Genomic DNA, 19,469 nt, shown 5'->3' with positions numbered 1-19,469 from the left:
GATTAGTCAGTCCAAAGCACATTGTTACAAATATCCTGGTCTTGGTCTAGGTGGCAAACTAGGTGGCAAAGTTTAAGAGGGTTTCCTCCTTGATCACTTCCCATAACAGCCAAACTTGTGCAGTCCCTTTCTGATGGTAGATGCTGTACTTTGGTATCAAGTGTGGCAAGAGCAAGAGCTACCTGAAATTTTCAGATTGTTGAAGACCAGGAAAGCCTGACCTGGCCATTTTGGTAGTTGTTTCAATTGTAAATTATTTCTGGACAGTGGAATGACTGATATCTAATTGTTTTGAGATCATTTAAAAACACTTCCCAAACTTATGTACATCTACAACATTTTTAAAGGCCTCAGGGAGCTTTTTAAGCATCTCTTCATGATGACACCACTCATCTTAACAATCTAGAGCGAAACTAAATGTCTGAGGTTTAAATAAGACGAGCTCCTCTAAAATAATCTCTAACCCTGTTCTAATCATTTGAAGCTGGTGTGCTGCTCCTGATTCTAATTTTAGGCATTTTTGTAGTAATAAATGTGTAGGTGTCCTAATTTTTATCTCAAGAAAATGGCACTTTCAAAATCATTCTTAAAATTACATTTCTTCAGTATTAATTTACTTATGTGGCTGCAGTGTTTCAATGTTGTTTAAATGAAGATCAAATGTCAATATGTTGAAATGTTGAAAATATAACATACAAGTTTTTTTTCACATGACTACTTCTTATAGAAAAAAGTAAATGCAGAGACATATAAAAGGTATGAAATGCATATAACTGTAAGTACATATGAGCAAATATGCAGGCTTGTGCTAGAAATTATATATTACATGTGCTCTATAACATTATAAATGCATTATGAATACAAGATTCATAGGAAATATCACCATTATATATTTTGAAATATGCCCACCCCTACTCCAAACCCAAATATTGAAGGCAACATTTTCTGTACTGTTGACTGGAGATTTGCTTTCCATTATGGAGGCATCTTCTCAAATAAAGGTATGTTACTAACCAACTGCTTTTAGAGCTTCATAAGTTCCTCCATCCTGGTCAGCGCTGCATGGTACTGCTGTCTGCTAAAAAACAAAATAGCTCAGTAATTTGGCCACACAGCACATGTGCCAATATGGCTGTCACGGCACCCGGTGACAAGTAACTGGTGGGAGGGCACGCCGCTTGTACAGTGGCAGGCTTAATTGGAGTTGGTATTCTCAGTGTGAGTTGGCCCAGGTCAGAGTGAGTTCTGTGTTCTGACCTGCTTGGGGAAGCAGCTGTGTCTGTTAGACCGCCCAAGCTCTAAAACCACCTCCAATTAAATCAGGGTGTGGAGGACTAAGTGCCCCCTATAGAGAATGCCGCTGACCAGAGAGACCCCGCTGTGTCCCTGCTTTCATTGCCATTTAAACTGCCAATGCTGCGGAGGCTCGAAAACCCAGAGGGATCTTTTAATGGGTGGTAAAATCTATGCCAGCTACTCGTCCCCTCCTCTTCTGGCCATCCAGTCTGTCTGCCCGCCACCCCCTCTGTGCCCCTCCCTTCCCTTTTTATTCTGTTTATTTTTTGTTTTTTGTTGTTTTTTTTTACCTTCCTTCTAGAAAGTGATGCACACTCGCAAAAGACACTCAGAGCTCTACCATGAACTCAACCACTCCACCAAGTTCCACACCATAGATAGGTATAACAGGGATCCTGCCATGACCACATTCAAGGTAAGACACTAAACCGCAAGGCCTTGGGGGAATGGGGAGTGGGCCCTTTCTGTACATTTTTCTGTCCCTTTTTGCAGCAGCACATCTGAAAATGGAATTATGTAAAGTGATGTTACCTCAGTCACCAGTCTCACTCTTATCTATGACTTCACACAGCAACCTAATCCTTTCTAAAGCGACACTTACTCAATACCTTTAATCAGGATTGAAGGACACAGTCTATGTAGGTAGTGAAACATAACACACAGCATTTTCAATAAATCCTAATGCACAGTCACTCTGTCTTTAATAACCTGAAAACCTAAATGAAAAATTATCAGTGTGGCCTGAACAAAGATTTTGGACAGATGTTTTTTGACAAGGTGTCTGTCCTTGATTAACTAATAAAGCCTGAGGCATAGCATACATGTTAATTAGGAAATGTCAGCTGAATCAAATTCAAAGCCTTAAAAATTATCTGACTTTCCAAACACTCAGCAACCACCTCTTAATATCTGTCTGAAGATCTGAAAACAAAAGTAATCAGGGCCCACACAGCAGGGGAATACCTAAAAGCCAAGCATTTTCAACTTGTGGAATATTAAGAGTTCAGGGGAACTGTAGAGGTCAAAAGGAAACATGGAAGATCAAGAAAAATCTCTGAGAAAGCTGCTGGTAAGAAAGACAACACAAAACCCTTTTGAACAACCAAGAATCAAGGGTGGTGCAACATTCAACAATTGTAATCTTCATGAAAGAGTCATAGGTAGGAACTTTCCCACATGTGCATGCATGAAGGTGGTCTGTCATGGTTTGGGGTTATGTTGCCAAACCATCTCTTAAAAGAGTAAATCTGAAATAAGGATGGCTTCTACAACAGGATAATGATTCAAAACATACCTCAAAATCCAACATGGACTATTTAAAGAGACACCAACTAAAGCTTTTAGAGTGGTCCTCCCAGTCACCTCACCTAAATATCATAGAACATTTGTGGATAGTTGTGCATGGAAGATAATCAAGAAATTTCAAGGGCTTGAAAACTGATTTTTGCCTAGCAGGACTTAATAATTACTAATTACTGTCTCTGTAAGGTGTCAAATTTTTTGCACAGGTCACAACTCATGATTTGTCCTGACATTTCCATTCAATTGTATATAGTGTTGGGAAAAGTATTTGTGTATCTGCATTGATTATTAATAGAATGTGATCTAATTCTTAAACAAGTAACAGTTATAAACACTATTAACACACAAGAAGAGTAAACATCCATAGTGCAGGCTAGAAAAAGTAAGTAAATTGTTGAGTTTAATAACCTGTAATAACTCATTGACAATCGCCTCCTTGCACATGTTTCCGTTAATCTGTTAAATAAATTGAAGCATATTTATGTTCACTTTAAATTCTAAATGATTCCAGTGTACTGCACTCTGACACATTAATGCACTGATTAGGCATGCAGAATTACACGTTCATCTGCACGCTGTGTTCAAATGGTTAACATTAAAAAACGTATTGTGAATATTAAATTTGAACATTATTCCTGTTAGAATTCATGTTAAGACTTTCTACAATATCTAAGCTACCATGTTTTCTTTTTCTCAAATAGCTAAAATCTGCATTTCAAACCATTTATACTACCAATAGTTGCGCTGAGCTCTGTCTATCTATCAGTCACTGCCAATTGTTGTCTATCTGGAAAATATTCTTAGTATATTCCATACCTGACCAAGTCACATCACTGAAATAACAACTGAAATATTTAATATATCTGATTTAATGGGACCATCCCAGTCTCATTCCCATTATATTCCTTCCCATCAGCTATATTTTATAAATGTTACATGGTGCATTAATGATATTTGGATCATACTTAATCTAATGCCCATGAACTCTTCTCAAGGACATTTGCTAGCTCTCTACTGTCCCTAGAAAGAGTTCAGTGCTTCTTCCTGTTACTGGGGCTGCTGAATTTTTTATGGTCTATTAGCAGCAGAGGAAGGAGCCGTGCATACTTCCACACTTAGTGTCCAGAGGGTTTTTATCATTAAGATTTAAAAACAAACGCCGTCTCCTCGGCTGAAGCACCTACTCACAGCCTAGCCTCTTCTGATGGAGTGTGCTCTCCAGTGGCACTTGCCACATGTTCACTCACATTTAATTTGGGCCATGCTGTCTGTACCCTGTCTCATGGCCCGTTCCAAGCTATTAACCTTCATTCCGCCTCTAAATGTTTCGAAGATGCCTGGACCTCCAGCTAGTCATCAAAGAATTGTACTCTTATGCTAACGCGACATCTTTTCAGCTGCTCATCCCCTTGCTCAGAGCGATTCCGATCACACAGATGAATCATAATGGTATTAACTTTGCTTTTTGATTACTAATGGGAGAGGTGAAGTCAGTGCCGCTTTCAGGGAGTCATCTGGCAGATTCTGTAATCTCTCAGAGAGTTAACTCTGACAATGCAATAATTACAGTGATAATGGTGTCTGAGAGAGTGTGAGAATAGAGATTATGCATCGGTAATTACTGTAATAAGCCAGCTCCTAAGCCTTGTGACAGCCAGTGATTTTGATCTCATCTTCAAGTCACCAGGTTAAGAGTAGAACAGACACTAAGAATTTCTAATCTTTGCTCTGAATGCAGGTATTAACCCAGTGTAATTCTCTTATAAAGAGGTATTCTTCTTCAGTGTAAGATCATTGTAATTCCTACAAGCTATGAGCAACAGTACAACACGTAGCGGGATGTGCATACTTAGACTGCATCTTTCTTTATTTTGCTATTTTTAATCATTGTAACAATAGTAATATGACTTTTCATACAGCTTTACAGTAATTTATTGATAGGTCACACATTTTAGTAACAGTCATAATACATGAGAAATAGCAATCTTTAAAATAGATGGAGCCATTTTTTTTCTTTCGGAAACCAAATATTGTTCTTCCTTGGTATGCTGATGCTGCTTTGCACACTCTCAAACAGCTTCATGTGGATTCAGCTGGGATGCTTGATCAACAGACTTGACTTTTTCTGAAAGATACACAGTGTGCTGATACTACATGTAGGATTGAATACATAGGCATCAATGTCACTGTTGCCTTGGAGTTGATTATTTTAATCGAATATGGTCAACAGGTGTGCAACAAAAAGTGGTCCTCCTCATAAGAACACAGCTATCTCTGCAGCTGATACCAAATCTCAGCACATTCTGAACATTTTCTAAAGTGTGCCATCACTCTTTGACCCCTCTAATGGTCCAGTCCACTTCACAGGTCCCTCCTCCACCTCCACCACGACAAACTGAGCCTCTTTTAACGCGAAGAATGAGCTTCGTTTACAAAGAGAGCCAACGTAAGCATGTCCCACAGCCCCCTGACCTAGCATTAGCCCATTTGTGAGAGGGGCCTGTGAGATAGAGGCCCCTACTGGTGCTGTGTAATCTCTTAACCCTTAGAAGTCTGGAGTTAAAATGGTCAGTTTGCTGCATTGCTTCAGTGCAAGTTCATTATTTATTCCATAGTTTAACAATACATTGCATTTATATTACATTAGCATTCTGTGTTTTCAGATCCAAGTGAATAATTTTAGATTTCTTTGTTTCAATGCCTCTTAGAAAGAAATATTTCATGTTAAAAACTGTGACATCTAAGGGTTAACTCTCCATCCAAAGTAACTCAGTGACATGTGGGTAGTGTAGTACTGTACAGTACTGTTGTGCTATCAATCAGTAGTTATGTGCTAGTCCTTGTGTGTGTATATGTTTTTGAGAGAGAGAGAGAGAGAGAGAGAGAGAGAGAATGGGGTATTTTAATATTGATTTTAAACAAGTAATAAGATCACCTAAAACAGTTACTACTAATTGAATGTCATGACATACTCTTATTAACACTTATAATGACTGATAAATAACTTAAGGCTACTATTTTTTTAATAAATACCTAGAGCAAACTAAATAAAGTTACCATTTAGGTGGTACAAGGCTTTGCACAACAGTGGTGCTTTATGTCTACATAATATGCATACTGTATGTATACTATATTATACAAACTCTTCTCACTATTATGGTCTTATTATACCTTATTCAAGACAATGGCTGACTATTAACTGTCCACTCATTACTACATTAGTAAGCAATAACTAAATATGTTATATTGTGTATTTTCCCCCTTTTTTTTAGATCACATTTATTGACCTCCAAGACATTCTGATGAAACTCAATAGAATATGTAGTCACTAAAGGCACTGGTTATAAATAGAACCATGACAACCATTTGTTTTAATGCTTAATTATTTCTTCTTTTTCATAAAGTTTGTTGTGTTCTTTAAAGCAGTGCCAGCAAAGTCTGGACCATCTAGAAGTCCTTAAGAATTGCTTTTTGAAAAAAATCTTATTATTTATGTATAGCACTAAAAAAGATGCACTTTTGTTATGATAGCAGTAAGTAAATAGTTAATTCACAGTTAATTCACTTGAATATGCTTAATTCATTTTAGTTACTACTTACAGTGTACAGTAGTAATGAGGAGACCATTTATTACCAGTTATTACCATGTTAAACAGGGCTTAAGAAGAGCATTATAATGACATTTTTATGCCTCCTTTATTGAAGTGTTGGCCAAAGCTATGAAAGGAGATGCCTGACATTGGTTTATATAACCAGTGTAATCACACCGACACACATCGTAAAAAAGTAATGCATTGAATTTACTTGATTGGAATGTGAACATTGTTACCACATGAATGCAAACATTAATTCAACACAATATTGCATTTCCATATACGTTCATTTGGTAATAATTGATGTACAGATTTGAACCAGGTATTCAATGCATTACTGTTTTAGTGTATGCTTGATCAGCAGATGAATGTTATCCCCAGTTGTGGCCATTGTAGGGATGAGTATTGTACATTTGAAAGTTGAATCCATTTGTCTTATTTTGTGTAACAGTGAGCAAATTGGGGTCTCTAACACTGCCAAAAATGGGGCTAGTTCTGACAGAGTCCATTCTTCTGAATTAACTCTGTTTTCTTTTCCCCTCTTTTACGCACGTCCTCCATTCACTGTATGACTAAGCAGAGCTTCTTCCATATTCGTTTTTCTTCTTCTCTTCTACAGCTCTATCTACTCCCATCATAATCCCCCAATCTCTCTTTTCCAACATAGGTGGTGGATAAATCTGCTGTTGCGTCTGAATGGGCCGTGTGTTAGTGAGCGAGGGCCTTGATGCAGTTTGAAAGGCAGTTAACCTCTAAGTGATGATGCTGGTTGGGTTGATAGCTTTAGCGGAGGCGCCCCATATGCTTCCAAATAGATGAAGGACTGCTACTCTGTGTTCAATCTATTCATGGTAATGCTGAAAGCACAAATGAACACAGCAGGAGAGCCTGGCTGCAGAGGAAAGCGACAATCTGGCTTCTGAAATATGGATTGGCCATAACTTCTGCTCTGTCGCCCACTCTCTTGCTTACATATGCTTCTCTTCATACATATGTATGTGTGTTTGAGTTACAGCACTGCCTTGTTGATTGTTTTAGGGTGGGTTTCAGTGTATTTGTTCAGCATATACTGTATGTGTTTGGTTCACACCAGTGCCAGTGTCAGTCCCTCAACGACTACTAATTTAACTTAACTGGCTACATTTAGTGTAAATGGTCCATGAAAGGGGTCAGCTGATCCCTCTAGCAAACAAAAACATTTGTGATAGTGGCTATCCATACCAGAGGAGTGTTATGAATTGACTAGCAAAATGGTCACACTTTCAAGGTTAAGGGTAGGAGAACTTTTAACACTTCAGTAAAATATTGAGTGGAACTTGATTTCCTATGTTGGTGTGTAAACAGTATGTGTTAAACATACTGTGGGAGAGAAGCATGTGTCTGTGGGTGTTCTTGCAACTGTGAGCCCAGCCTTTCAGAAAAGCAGTGAGTATGTCCTCACTGTGACACAGATACAGGCCAGCAACTTGAGGTAATGTTCACATCAACCGTCAGAGTGGGGAGAATGTGTATAATCTCAGTGATTTTGAGCATGACATGATTGTTGGTGCCAGACAGGCTGCTTTGAGTATTACGTTAAGAGCTGATCTCCAAGGATTTTTAGCATAACAGTCTCTAGTTCCGAGTTTACACTGTATGTTGCAATTAAGAAAAAATCAAGTGACCAGCAATTCTGTGAATGGAACAGTCTTGTTGATGAGAGAGGTCAATAAAGAATGACGAAGAATGATGAATTTTTCAAGCTGAAAATCTATGGTAACACAATCACATCACAGAAAAGCAACTCAACCTTGAAGTGAATGGGTCACATCAGCAGAAGACCACATCAGGTTCCAATTCTGTTAGTCAAGACCATAAAGCTGAGGCTGCATTCAACACAAGCTCACCAAAACTGGACAGTTAAAGACATAACATAGCTTGGTCTGATGCCTGGTCTGGTCTTGATTTATGCTGAGGCATATAAACAAAATCCACAGACCAAACCTGCCTTGTGTCAACAGTCCAGGCTGGTGGAGGTGATGTTATGGTGTGGGGAGTATTTTCCTGACACTTGTCCCGTGAATACCATTGCACAGTTATGCAGTAGAGTAATGTAAATGCATCAATGCAAGGATTCAAAGGAGGACAGCATTGCAGTGGGCAGCAGGGCTGGTGGAGAGCTGGGTCGGGCAGTACCGGCAAAAGAACAGTCAAACATGCGAAAGAGACAAAAACAGAAGACAGAAGGGAAGGCAAAACAAAGGGATTAGGATGACTGTAACAAATATTGTTGAGTTACCACACCAGAAGAGCCTGGACCAGAGGGTAGGCAGGCAGCAGCTTGAGCAAACTTGTACCAGAATTGAGCAGACAAAAGGGAGCATCTCAGGACATGTGAGAGAGAAGAAAGGAGAAAAGGAAGAAGGGATTTAGGAATACAAATATTCTGGTGTAGAGCCTGTGAAGAAAGTAGTTTATAAGATGGACAATTATAATGTAATATTTTTTTTTTTTCAGTACAACATGAATTAAAAAACAACATACTTCAAAAATTATATCACCTTTTAAAGATTCATGCATAGTATCATAAAATATTCCATAATAAGCCATAAGCTTAAATGGAATGTGCTGTTCTGGAGCAAGAAAGGTGCTTTCTCCTCCATCTGTCCTTTTACTTTCCTCACTTTCTGTCCTTTTAGCTTTTTTTTTTCTTTTTACAGTTGTTGGCCTTTCGAGCGGTCCACTCCGCAGCATAATTAGGCCATTAATTGAATAATTGATTTGCCTCATTAACACGTTTTAAAATTATATCCGTGCCCTTTGTAGTTTGAGTGTATCTGCCTTTTTTTCTTTCGTTCACACAAATTAGCCGTTAAATTGTATTTTCTTACTGGCTGCTATGTGTGCTGAGCATAGGGTTGACGCTCCATCAGCTAGCTTAATGAGGAAGCAGAAGAGCTGGACTGGACTGAAGCACATAAACACGAACCTAGAGAGCACAATGCTAATACATTCTGGCCTTCTGCCAATTAAGATGTGAGATGCCTAAAAAAAGCCAGAGTCCGATTGTTTACAGAATCTGTTGCCCCAATGACTTCATTCTGCTGTGCTGTAATGCCTGTTAGTTTAGATATTATACTGTAGTCGTGGTTTGTGATTAGATGGACTTTCATCATTTGTAGCACCATCTTCTTTATATGAGGAGGGTCAAGATGAGGAAGTCAGGACATGACTGTCAGGCTATCAACCTTAATCACACTAATATTGAATCATTGGTGTCCATGTAAACATACTTAATGCTGTCTACTGCAATTCTGCCTGTGCTCTAGAACATGCCCCCACTTATAAGTTAGTCTAACCTGCACTGAACCAAGATGTTTACAAGAGCTGTTTAAAAGACTCACTTTATAGCCCTGTTCACATGCACAATGGCATAGTTTGACTTTATGGTAAGTGAGTGGAGCACTTACATATGTCCAGATCTGTCTAGAATAGGTTTTAACTGGGTTAGCCTGACTAAGAACATGAGTATGACTGTCATACTGTGCAGTTTACAGGATCACAGAATATCAGATTTAATCAGTCTAGTATTGAACGACTGGTTGACATGTAAACATAGTCCATGTTGTCTTCAGCATTGCTGTCTGTGCTCTGATGTTTTACAATGTAAAGTATGTGTAATCAGGTATGTTTTTTTTTGGTGCGTATAATGTTCCATGTTCTTAGGTCAGTGTACTGATAATGTGTATATAATTTGGCTTAATAGATTAATAAAATAGAATATTGTCACTGCCACACAAAAATCTTATATCACCATTTTTGCAGTCTTGGTCACCAAGTATCTTTACATGAATCAGTAATGAAACAAAGAACAAAACATAAAAAAATAAAAACCCCAGTGAACAAGCCAAAGGTGACAGTGGCAAGGAAAGACTCCCTCAGAACAAGAGGAAGAAATCTTGGGAGGAACCAAGACTCACAAGGGTGAAGGTGGACAGCTGGTCTGAAGCAGGTGCTGGGGAGCCCAGCAGTCAGTCTTTTATCAGCAGTCATTTCATCATAATGTGAATCTGGCAGTTGTTCTTTACATCATGTTAGAATGTTATGAAAAATGGACTAATAGAGTTCCAAAAGCTCCAAAATGGCTTGAAATAAAACATTTTTACATTGAAAGCTAAGCATTTTAAAGATACAAGGTTTTTGTGTGACACTGACGATACATTAGTTGAGTTGCCATGACAGATTACATCCAGTCATACCTGTCATGACAGATGCTACAGTTAAACATTACAATATCTGTCATGACAGTAACCTGCAACATTACACTGTTATATAGTCTTTTATGATGGGAGCGTGTAATATCTGCCTTAACATGTTAATGGCATGGTCATGTTAATGTTCTATAGCAGGGTTCATTACATAAAAATGAACAAACGAGTACAAAAATGTTAATGTAAAGATGAAAGCAAAGCACAGGAAAGACGTATGTTTGCTTCCCGGCCTTCTACTCACCTTGTAGTCTGTAATGTAATGGCACTGCTGAAAGAAGCAGGCTGTCTGTCAGGCATGTGGGGTTCCGTCCCCTTTTAAAGCACATCTAGCTGGCTTAGTGACCCCAAAGCTCACTGTTCTTTTCCTAGACTGTGCCACCATTTGACAAGGCAATGTACACACTCATCTCTTACAATAGGCCTGTTTCTTGTCCTTGCTTTCTGTTCATTGTGACATTATCCACTTTCTTTGGTTCATCATTTCCTTGTTTCTTTTATCTTGTGATGTCACTTTAAGTTTCATTAAGTGTGAAGTTGTGTATTGTTAATGTGTTATTTTGCTTTTCTGTATCTTTTGCGTATCCTTGCGTGTCTCTGTCTCTTTGTTTGATGGATTTGGTTTCAAACTGCATGTTTTCTGCCATAGTTTGACTGTAGCCAGGCAGTCAGCAGACCCAAGGGCATCACAGAGAGAAAAGGTAAAAACCACTCATCCAGAGAGCAGCAGGTGTGGGGCATGGTGGGACCCCCACTGCCTGCCTGTGTCGTACGCCCATCCGTCCGCTCTCTCTCTCTTTCTCTCTGTCTCTTTCTCTCTTTTCCTCCACTCCTCTCTGTAGCCTCAGTAGAAGGACACAAACAATTTTAGACCTGCAAATGACTCCCTCAGCTTTGTCTCCTGATCCACCTGCTGGCAACGTGACTGTGATTTGCTCCTTTTCGTTCTGTGCTGTTATTGTACCTGTAATGTCCTTCCTGTCTCATCTGTGTTTTAACAGTTCCCTCGCTCCGTTCTATAGAAAGCACAGGCTGAACTTGCCTCTTTTGTTTCTATACTTCTCCCACTGTTTGCTTTTGCTCGAGTGCAATCTTTCTAATCTTTTGCGAGAACAGAGATGGTCATGCTGTGCAAGACCATGAGAATGCCCTAAGAGCATTTGGTAGGTGGAAAGAAAAAAGATAATGAAAGCGAAGAGAAAAAAGGGGAAAACGAGGAAGATGTGATTCTTGGATGTGATGTTTAAAAGGCCCATGTCATGGAAAACGTTTTTTAACCATGAGTACTACAACATGAGCAAAAACAGGCCTTTTTCAATTCATCATGTTTGCGCTACAACCACAGTTATAGTACATGTGACCACCCATTCAGTGTACAGCAGTTTAGCCCCACCCACTCACCCTTAAAAGATAAAGAATGATATCAAAGTCTCTAGTGAGAGTTATAGAAGTTGAAGATGTGGACAAATTAGTTAAGTGATGTGATGTTTCTGGCTGTTGGGAAGCAAATATGGCATATAGTCAGAACAGAGGGTGTTTCAAAAAATGTGACAAATATATATAAAAAAAAGAAAATGATAATAATAATAATAATAATAATAATTATTGTTATTATTATTATTATTATTATTAAAACAGCTTTAAATTGTAAGCCATAAAGGGGCTAGAAAGTGACACATTTGGGACATAAAACATAGAAAAGCAAAGTGTAAAATATAAAACATGTAAAGAAAGCAAGGTCCTGAATAATTAGTGTTTGTTTCGTACATTTTGGCCTGAACTACTTTTAAATGGGGTGTAATATAAGCAGCCAATCAAAACAGACATCCTTTATAGGTACATAAAACCACAAGAATAGTAATACAGGTTTGTACAGTACAACAACACACTGTTAGGCTAAGTCTCCAGTGCAGAATAGGTCATGGTACAATAGTGCAAGGTATATAGCGGCCTATAGAGACAGGGGACATAGACAATAAGTACAAAAACAATAAATACAAAAATATACAAATCTGCGCAAATGTATGCATGAAGACTGAATCATTAAGGTTCAAACTTGGTTACTATACTAATAGTTAAATAGAATAAATATGTAGACCTACATTACATTCAACATCACATCCGGCAGCGCCTGGTGACGGCAGCAGCTGGCTACCTCTTCCGCCTATTTGTTTGTACATGACCATTTTCTAACCTCTCCTTATACCGTAATTTCCAAGGACAATCCATGAGGTTTTCCATAATATGAGCCCTTTAAAAGAGTTTTTTTAAATATATAGTTCACCTTAGTGCATAGAATGAATATGTCTTTCCCCAGATGATGCTCTCCTCCGCATTTTGTGGTGGCATGAGAAAGGAAAGAGCTGAGGCAATCCCCATGGCAGAATTCCTGGAAATCAGTCTTAGAGCTACACCAGGTTCTGGGAAAATGCGGACGGGTTAGTGAGTGCATTTGCATGTAACATGGTCCTCTAGCACTGGTTCCACCTAGTGCTGCTGATCTCTCCCCGCAGCAGCTGCAGCATCATGGACTAGCTATCCCCCAACCCAGCATATCTGTCTGCTAAAGAGTAGAGACATGATGTCCAAACATGTGCTGCAGTGAGCAGGAAGTCTCTGCTATCGTACTATCGTGTGCTATCGAGCGCAGTGCTGCAGATGGGTAGACTGTCTTTTTCTTTCACTGACTGAAAAAGAGAGGGGGGGGGTCACAAGCCTCCAAGACTGCACACACACACACACCTCCGTTGAGGCAAAAAAAAAAAAAAAAAAAAAACGAAGAAAAAGACAAATGTTGCTTTCCCCACAGACATGCCAGTGACTGTGATTCCCCCTTCTCTTTCTCTTCCCTCATTTTTATCACAACAGAGGGAAAAGCGATGGAGCATTTCGTCTGCCGGAGGTGAAAAGAACTCTTCGAGTGTAAGTAGAAAAGAACTGACAGGGAGAGATGGGAGGGAGAGAGAGAGATGTTTGGGAGACATTGTGAGAGGCAGAGCAAGAGAGCGAGGGAGTGCAGGGAATGGAGGCTGGCATAAGCAGCAGAATCACGTTAGCATTCTCTCAGGAGCGAAGTTGGGCTCTACTCCTGCATCAGCGGCTCTTCTGCATTACAAAATGTTCCTTCTCCAACATTTAACATGCAAATTGGCTCCCAGATTATGCTTTTTGTATTCATTTTGCCAACTGTCAGCCTGTTACGCTGAATGAATGATAATCAGGCTACCATCGCCCCCTGGTGGTTCAAATCTGGCTTGCCTCAACACAGAGGCCCCTGTTTCAGTCGGTCACACTCCGAAGGACACCATGGTTCCCAGAAGGAGCGTGCAGTAGTCACAATAGTCACTGAAATAAAGCCAAAGCACTTGATGCCTTGTCAGACTTCTGTTTGTGTGTGTTGTGTGTGTGTGTGTGTGTGTGTTTTTTTGTGTGTGAAGTCATTCATGTTGTCATGTCTGGAATTCTCCATTTGACATCCTATCAGTATCCACCCATATTCCATTTGTATCTTCAGTCAAAACAAACTAAATAGCTTCTATAGCACACACATGTACATGAAAAGAGGTTACTATGCTTCATGGTGGTCATTAGGTCATTCCAGTCTGAAAGACCTGCAGTCTATAAGTCCCTTTTACACTCAAAACTCAGGATATTACCAGACTCCTAGGTGGCACAACTGTCTAAGTGTTGACTCCCTCATTAGAAGATTGCAGGTGTGATTCCCAGTGATACTACAGTCATCAGTGGTCAGGTGTCCAAAAGAGTATTGGAGTCTAAGGGACACCAGTGTGTTTGTAACAGTTCTAAAAGAATGTTGTGGTTTCAGGAAATACATGGAAAAAAAAAACATGAATAAGATGATTTCTATGATTACATGGATTTTGACCATTTCACTTCATGGGACTTTTGGGAGGGGACAATTGAAGAGGAGGACATAAAATAAAACAAAACAAACCCATAGAAATAAAAACATGGACATTACCAGGATAATTTTGCCACTAATATTCCTGCTTTGGGCCATTAAACTGTATTGTACTGGGATAACCCATTCATATTTATGTGTCCTGGGAAATAGAACAAGCATAAGTAACCAACACTTTCTGGATCAAATACATAATACACTAGTGTGACTTTTGTATTTTTTTATTGACTGTAAAAACAAATACACCTAAATGTTTGCTGGCTGTATTCTATATCTCATTATTTCTTGGTAATGTTTCGACTTATGTTTCAGCATTCACTCTTAACTTCTTCCCATATTATAGCATACAACTGCATGTGTAAATAGGGTTATAGATACATGCGGTTACTGATAAAATCAAATGCTTTTGGGCAGCTGGGAAGTAGAGAGAGAAACTGAATAGGCCCTGGAATTAAACCTTGAGGTACACACATCCTGATACTTATTTATTTGCTTGTTTGTCAGCATAAAATTCACCTAATCATGCATATCAATATACAAAAGTACAAGAGGTTTCTGTCAAAACGCTGAAACAATATTAAAATATTCAATGAAGGTGATACAGGAGGTGATAAAAGCCTAGCTAAACGTGCATAGTCTGATCATAGGACGGCAATCATTGAGTTCCCTTGAGGCACTGGTGTGCATTGCATATTGAGTGGAAACGATCCTCAGTCTTGACACCTAGGCAGCCGAATGCATTATAGGGCATATTATTATTACAAATGTTGCATATTACAAATGTCATCCATTTACGGCAATTATGTTTCTATTACATACAAATAATAGCCTGGAGCACACACTGGCAGATCTATCACTGCCTAGCTACAGCTGTTGTGAAATTAGTGACTGTTCTAATGGATTTTTTCCCCCTCATTCTTTTCATTATTTGTGTGTGTGTGTGTGTGTGTGTGTGTGTGTGTGTGTGTGTGTGTGTGTGTACGTGTGGACACAGGATAAGTCCACCCCGGATGAGCAGCGCTCCTGGGACAGCTTTAAGACCATGACCCCTGAGCCGTCGTGCGGCTCTAGCGGTCAGAAGGACAGAGTGGAGCTGCACAGTAAGACATGGGACGCTCCCTCCGCAAACACTCCAGACACATCCGAGGGAGACTTCCAGACTGAAGTGTGAGGAAAATACACACACAAAAACACACCTCCAAACAAACACTCGTACACACACACCTCAATGGCGTGACTTTTTACCAAGAGGAGAATCTAAAGGATTATACACTTGTTTACCGCTGACGGGACAGACCAGAAAAAAAAATATATAAAAGACTATTCTATCCTATATTTTCACATGGACGCTTTCAATGAAAGAAACGGGGCTTGAAAAGTATATGGGGAGAATTTTTAACAAACTGTTTCTGAAATGTCTTGATTTTACTCCAGAAAGGATTCTCTTTCACCTGTTTGATGATTTGGAAATTACAAGAAAAAAAAAGAAAAAAAGAATATTTCTGCACCATTCTTTTTATAGAGAAAAAGAAAAGAAAAGAACTCTTACTGATGTTTCGCACAGTGTTCAGCACCGTAGGGTTTCGTTCCTCCTTTCTGTCCTGTCTTTTCCTAATGGATGACTCAAGCTCTCTGCTTTTGGTTTTATTTTTTTTCAGGGGGAGGGGAGGGGAAGTTTAAAGTGGTTCATTAATATGTGCCATTCTTTTTTTTTGTCTTCATTTTTTCCCCAACATTAAGCCTACTGTATTCAATCAACCACTTTTGGAGTCCTTATTTTGCTTTTTTTTTTTTTTTCATTTAGACTGTCCCTCATTTTGTTTAATTGTTTTCCTAAAAAATTGGAAGAACAAAAAAAAAAAAAAAAAAAAAAAAGAAAGAAAACAATAATAATAAGATGAACTCTTATGAATTTGTTTGGTTGTCAAGTTTTCGGGGAAGTAGGTTTTTCTTATTTCTGCTGCTGTGTGAAAGTGTTCTATATTTAAGTTTTCAAAATGACTGATAGCAATCGAATAATAAGTCTAGTGCATAACAGAGATTTATGACCAAAGGGGAAAAAACAAGCCTGCGTTTACCCTCTGTTCTGTTCCGTTAGTCTGCAACTCTGCTGAAACTGGTCAAGTGAACCGTGGAGATGCCATTTCTTCCCTGATAAGATATGGCCGGACTTGCAGTTTCCCTTTGTAGCATCATCTGGCCAAAGCTTACAGTGCTTATTGATTCTGGCTTGATTCTTGTGGCTACTATTCCCCTTAAAACAGACGAAATAAAGTCTGTTGAGGTTTGGCATAACAACAGAGCTTGCATCAACAGAAACAGGGCCTACATCAACAGAGCTGAGAGGGATGTATTAGTCTGCATTAGTAGCTTTATGCTGGTGTGAACCACTCATGCTTTAAGCATGTAGACATCCAGGTCACCTTAAACTGGAAAGAAGCAGGCAGCCCCCGCAGGCCTGCCCTAGCAAAGTGATCGATATCCAGACTGGGCTGAAGCAGGACAGAATAGCGCCTCTTTTACTTCACATGAAAGCCGAGAAGGTCAAACCTCAAGCCAAAATAATCTTTCTCAACACAGATATGCACTCAGCAGTCTCCAGTGAGTGGACAGCTTATATAACGTCAGCTGCACTGGAATGAAAGTGATGCATTGAGTTTACTTCAAAGGTCTACATCTAAATCCACATGAATAAAACATGTTTCACCAACACTGCTATTGCCAAAGGTAAATAACCTCAAAATAAGTAAAGTCAAAATAAAAATGTAATGTGCACTATACGCCCAAAAGTTTGCAGACACCTGTTCAACCAATGTGTCTTCTGGAATCAAGGATACTAATAGAAAAGTTTGTTTCCCATTTGCAGCAGTAACAGCCTCTATTCGTCTGAGAAAACTCTACACTACGCATTGGAACATTGCTCTATAAACTTGATTGCATTCAGCTGCAGGAGCATTAGCGAGGGCAGGTACTGATGTTGGAGGTTTAGTTCTCCAATTCTTCCCAAATGTGTTTCAATTACTCCAGAGAAAATAGTTCCACTGCTCCGCAGCCCAGTGCTGATCTAGAGCATCCCATTTTATTACAAATGCTTTTTTTGTGGAGATTATACAATGACTTTAAAATGGCTGAAATCACTAATTAGTAATAGATGTCTGCATACTTTTGCACAAAAGTGTAATACTATTCTATTGGAATTAAGTAAACTCAGTGCGTCCTTTCATTGAGTGTTTCAAAATCTTGTTACTTGAATACCCAAGCATAAAAGCATACTTCCTTTGCACTGGCTTTTAGAAATTCTAACCCCTTCTTCCTCAGTTTCAGTGTCTAACATTGGGCCCACCCGCAGCCCACTTGTCGAAAATGTTGTTGAGAAAGAGTAGTGAGAACAGAGCTGATAAAACCTTGGGTTCCTTATTACCATTACTCCACTTTGAACTGCATTTGCTGCTGCAGTATCCGGCATTAGCGTCAGTGCGAGTGTCTGCTGATTATCTGCAGGTTCGCTTCCAGACCTGCCAGGCTTCAGCTGGTTCAACCTTATCTGTTTATGCCGAGACACCATCGCTGAAAATGGGCTTAATGCTGAGTAGACCGTAGAGGTCATCTACGCTTTCTCCTTTTCATTGTCTGCAACTCATACCAATTAGGGCAAGTTGTGTAGGATGATGTAACTGCAGATGGAGGCTCAGGGAGAAAGGGAGATAATTACCTTGGGGCTGACAATTTGTCCTGACATTTTCTAACTTGGCGCAACAACCATCTGCTCAAAGATCCCTGAAGCCAGCACATCATATAGACACAGGCTCTAAGACAAGATCCCGCCACTTTAACCTTTGGAAGTAATCCACAGTAATGGAGAACATGGCCGATCCTTTCATCTCCCAGGAAATAACCCTCTACCACCACTGATTAAAAGTACTTTCCCTCTTCTTTCTTTCTACCGTTGAGTTTAGAAATTGATGATATTGCAGGCCCTCGTTTATTTTGGGCCATAGGTTGTTAATGTTCAAGAGGCCCGCTATTATTCAAGTACTCTCAGTCTCTGTCGAGTCAAACCACTTAGGTGTCGTTAGCATTGCCTTGAGTTATAAGTACTCTAAGCCAAACAGGTAAGTGACCCGCTCCTATTTTTTAAACTGTTTTTTCATTTATCATGGAGCCGTGCGCTCCCCCTCCTTCATAAGCAGTGCCTACCTTTTTCTCGTCTCAGTTCCTTTATGATCGCTGCGCTCTTCATTTCCGAAGCTGTATGTAATATCGAGTGGGGTTTTCGCTAAGATTTCATTCGAGGGTCAAATCCCAAGGCTCCGCACACTAACTGATGGATATCTGACTCGGCTGTGTAGCGCAGTGTTCTTTTGCAGATGTGTAGATTTTTTTCTTCAGCAGCTCCACGTTATCCATGTCCAACTCATCATGTATTCCAGCTTTGAAAAACTGCATTCGCAACGACCTTGCACCCCAGACTGCCCCTACCTTAAATGCATTTTGAAGATATGCTTGTATTGCTCTCGAAAAACTTGACAATTGCCTTACAGTCAAATTTATTTTATGAAATATGTATTTTGAATATGTATGCGTGTGTATGTGTGTGTTGTGACAAGGGTGATTGACAGGAGTATGCAAAGGCTAACACGAAATTACCCTACATGTCATTATACAAACACTTCAAGAAAATACACGCATTCCCGGAGTCATGAAGATTTTTTCCACATTACATCATGTGTGAAGCTTCGGCTTTTCCTCCAACCAGCACCCACTTCTCACATGTCATACGCTAGGAACGTTGGCTGTCACAGAAAGACCCCTTTGCCCCATTTATTTTTTTTTTATACACAAGATTGTACAAAGTAGTCCTCTACTGTTTTCATAGAGTGTCTTTTTATATGAAAATAAATTTTCAATCTGATGTGTCAGTGTCTAGTGATATTTCCTCCTAATCATGAGCCTGGTATAATTTATTAGTGTGCAGATGACATGGTGAAGAAAATTGCAGCATGGAGGTAGCAATAAAAACATCCACTGCATTGCAAAGCTGCAGGAAGTGAAAAGTAAAAGCAGTGCTGTGTTTGGAATGGTTGACTCATTGCTTCACTCACTGTTCAT

At 39.4% G+C, this 19,469-nt stretch overlaps 1 protein-coding gene across 10 annotated transcripts in view; it reads left to right on the top strand.

The window, feature by feature from the left end:
- adgrb2 (adhesion G protein-coupled receptor B2) overlaps window positions 1–19,262 on the top strand; it is a 362,907-nt gene extending 343,645 nt beyond the window's left edge. For 6 of the 10 annotated variants that reach the window (XM_072675953.1, XM_072675952.1, XM_072675949.1 and 3 more), the window contains 3 exons: window positions 1,598–1,711; window positions 13,307–13,360; window positions 15,355–19,262. In XM_072675953.1, the coding sequence (XP_072532054.1) occupies window positions 1,598–1,711; window positions 13,307–13,360; window positions 15,355–15,531 (345 nt within the window). In that variant the 3' untranslated portion in view covers window positions 15,532–19,262. Of the gene's footprint in view, window positions 1–1,597; window positions 1,712–11,087; window positions 11,140–13,306; window positions 13,361–15,354 lie in introns of all 10 variants that reach the window. The other 4 variants (XM_072675950.1, XM_072675951.1, XM_072675948.1 and 1 more) reach the window with 4 other exon arrangements.
- Window positions 19,263–19,469: the final 207 nt, after the last annotated feature.

This window comes from Salminus brasiliensis, chromosome 3, assembly GCF_030463535.1.
Source record: "Salminus brasiliensis chromosome 3, fSalBra1.hap2, whole genome shotgun sequence".
Lineage (NCBI taxonomy): Eukaryota > Metazoa > Chordata > Actinopteri > Characiformes > Bryconidae > Salminus > Salminus brasiliensis.
The sequence above is the reverse complement of the archived record's forward strand: the minus strand, read 5'-3'. Positions and strand labels throughout refer to the sequence as shown.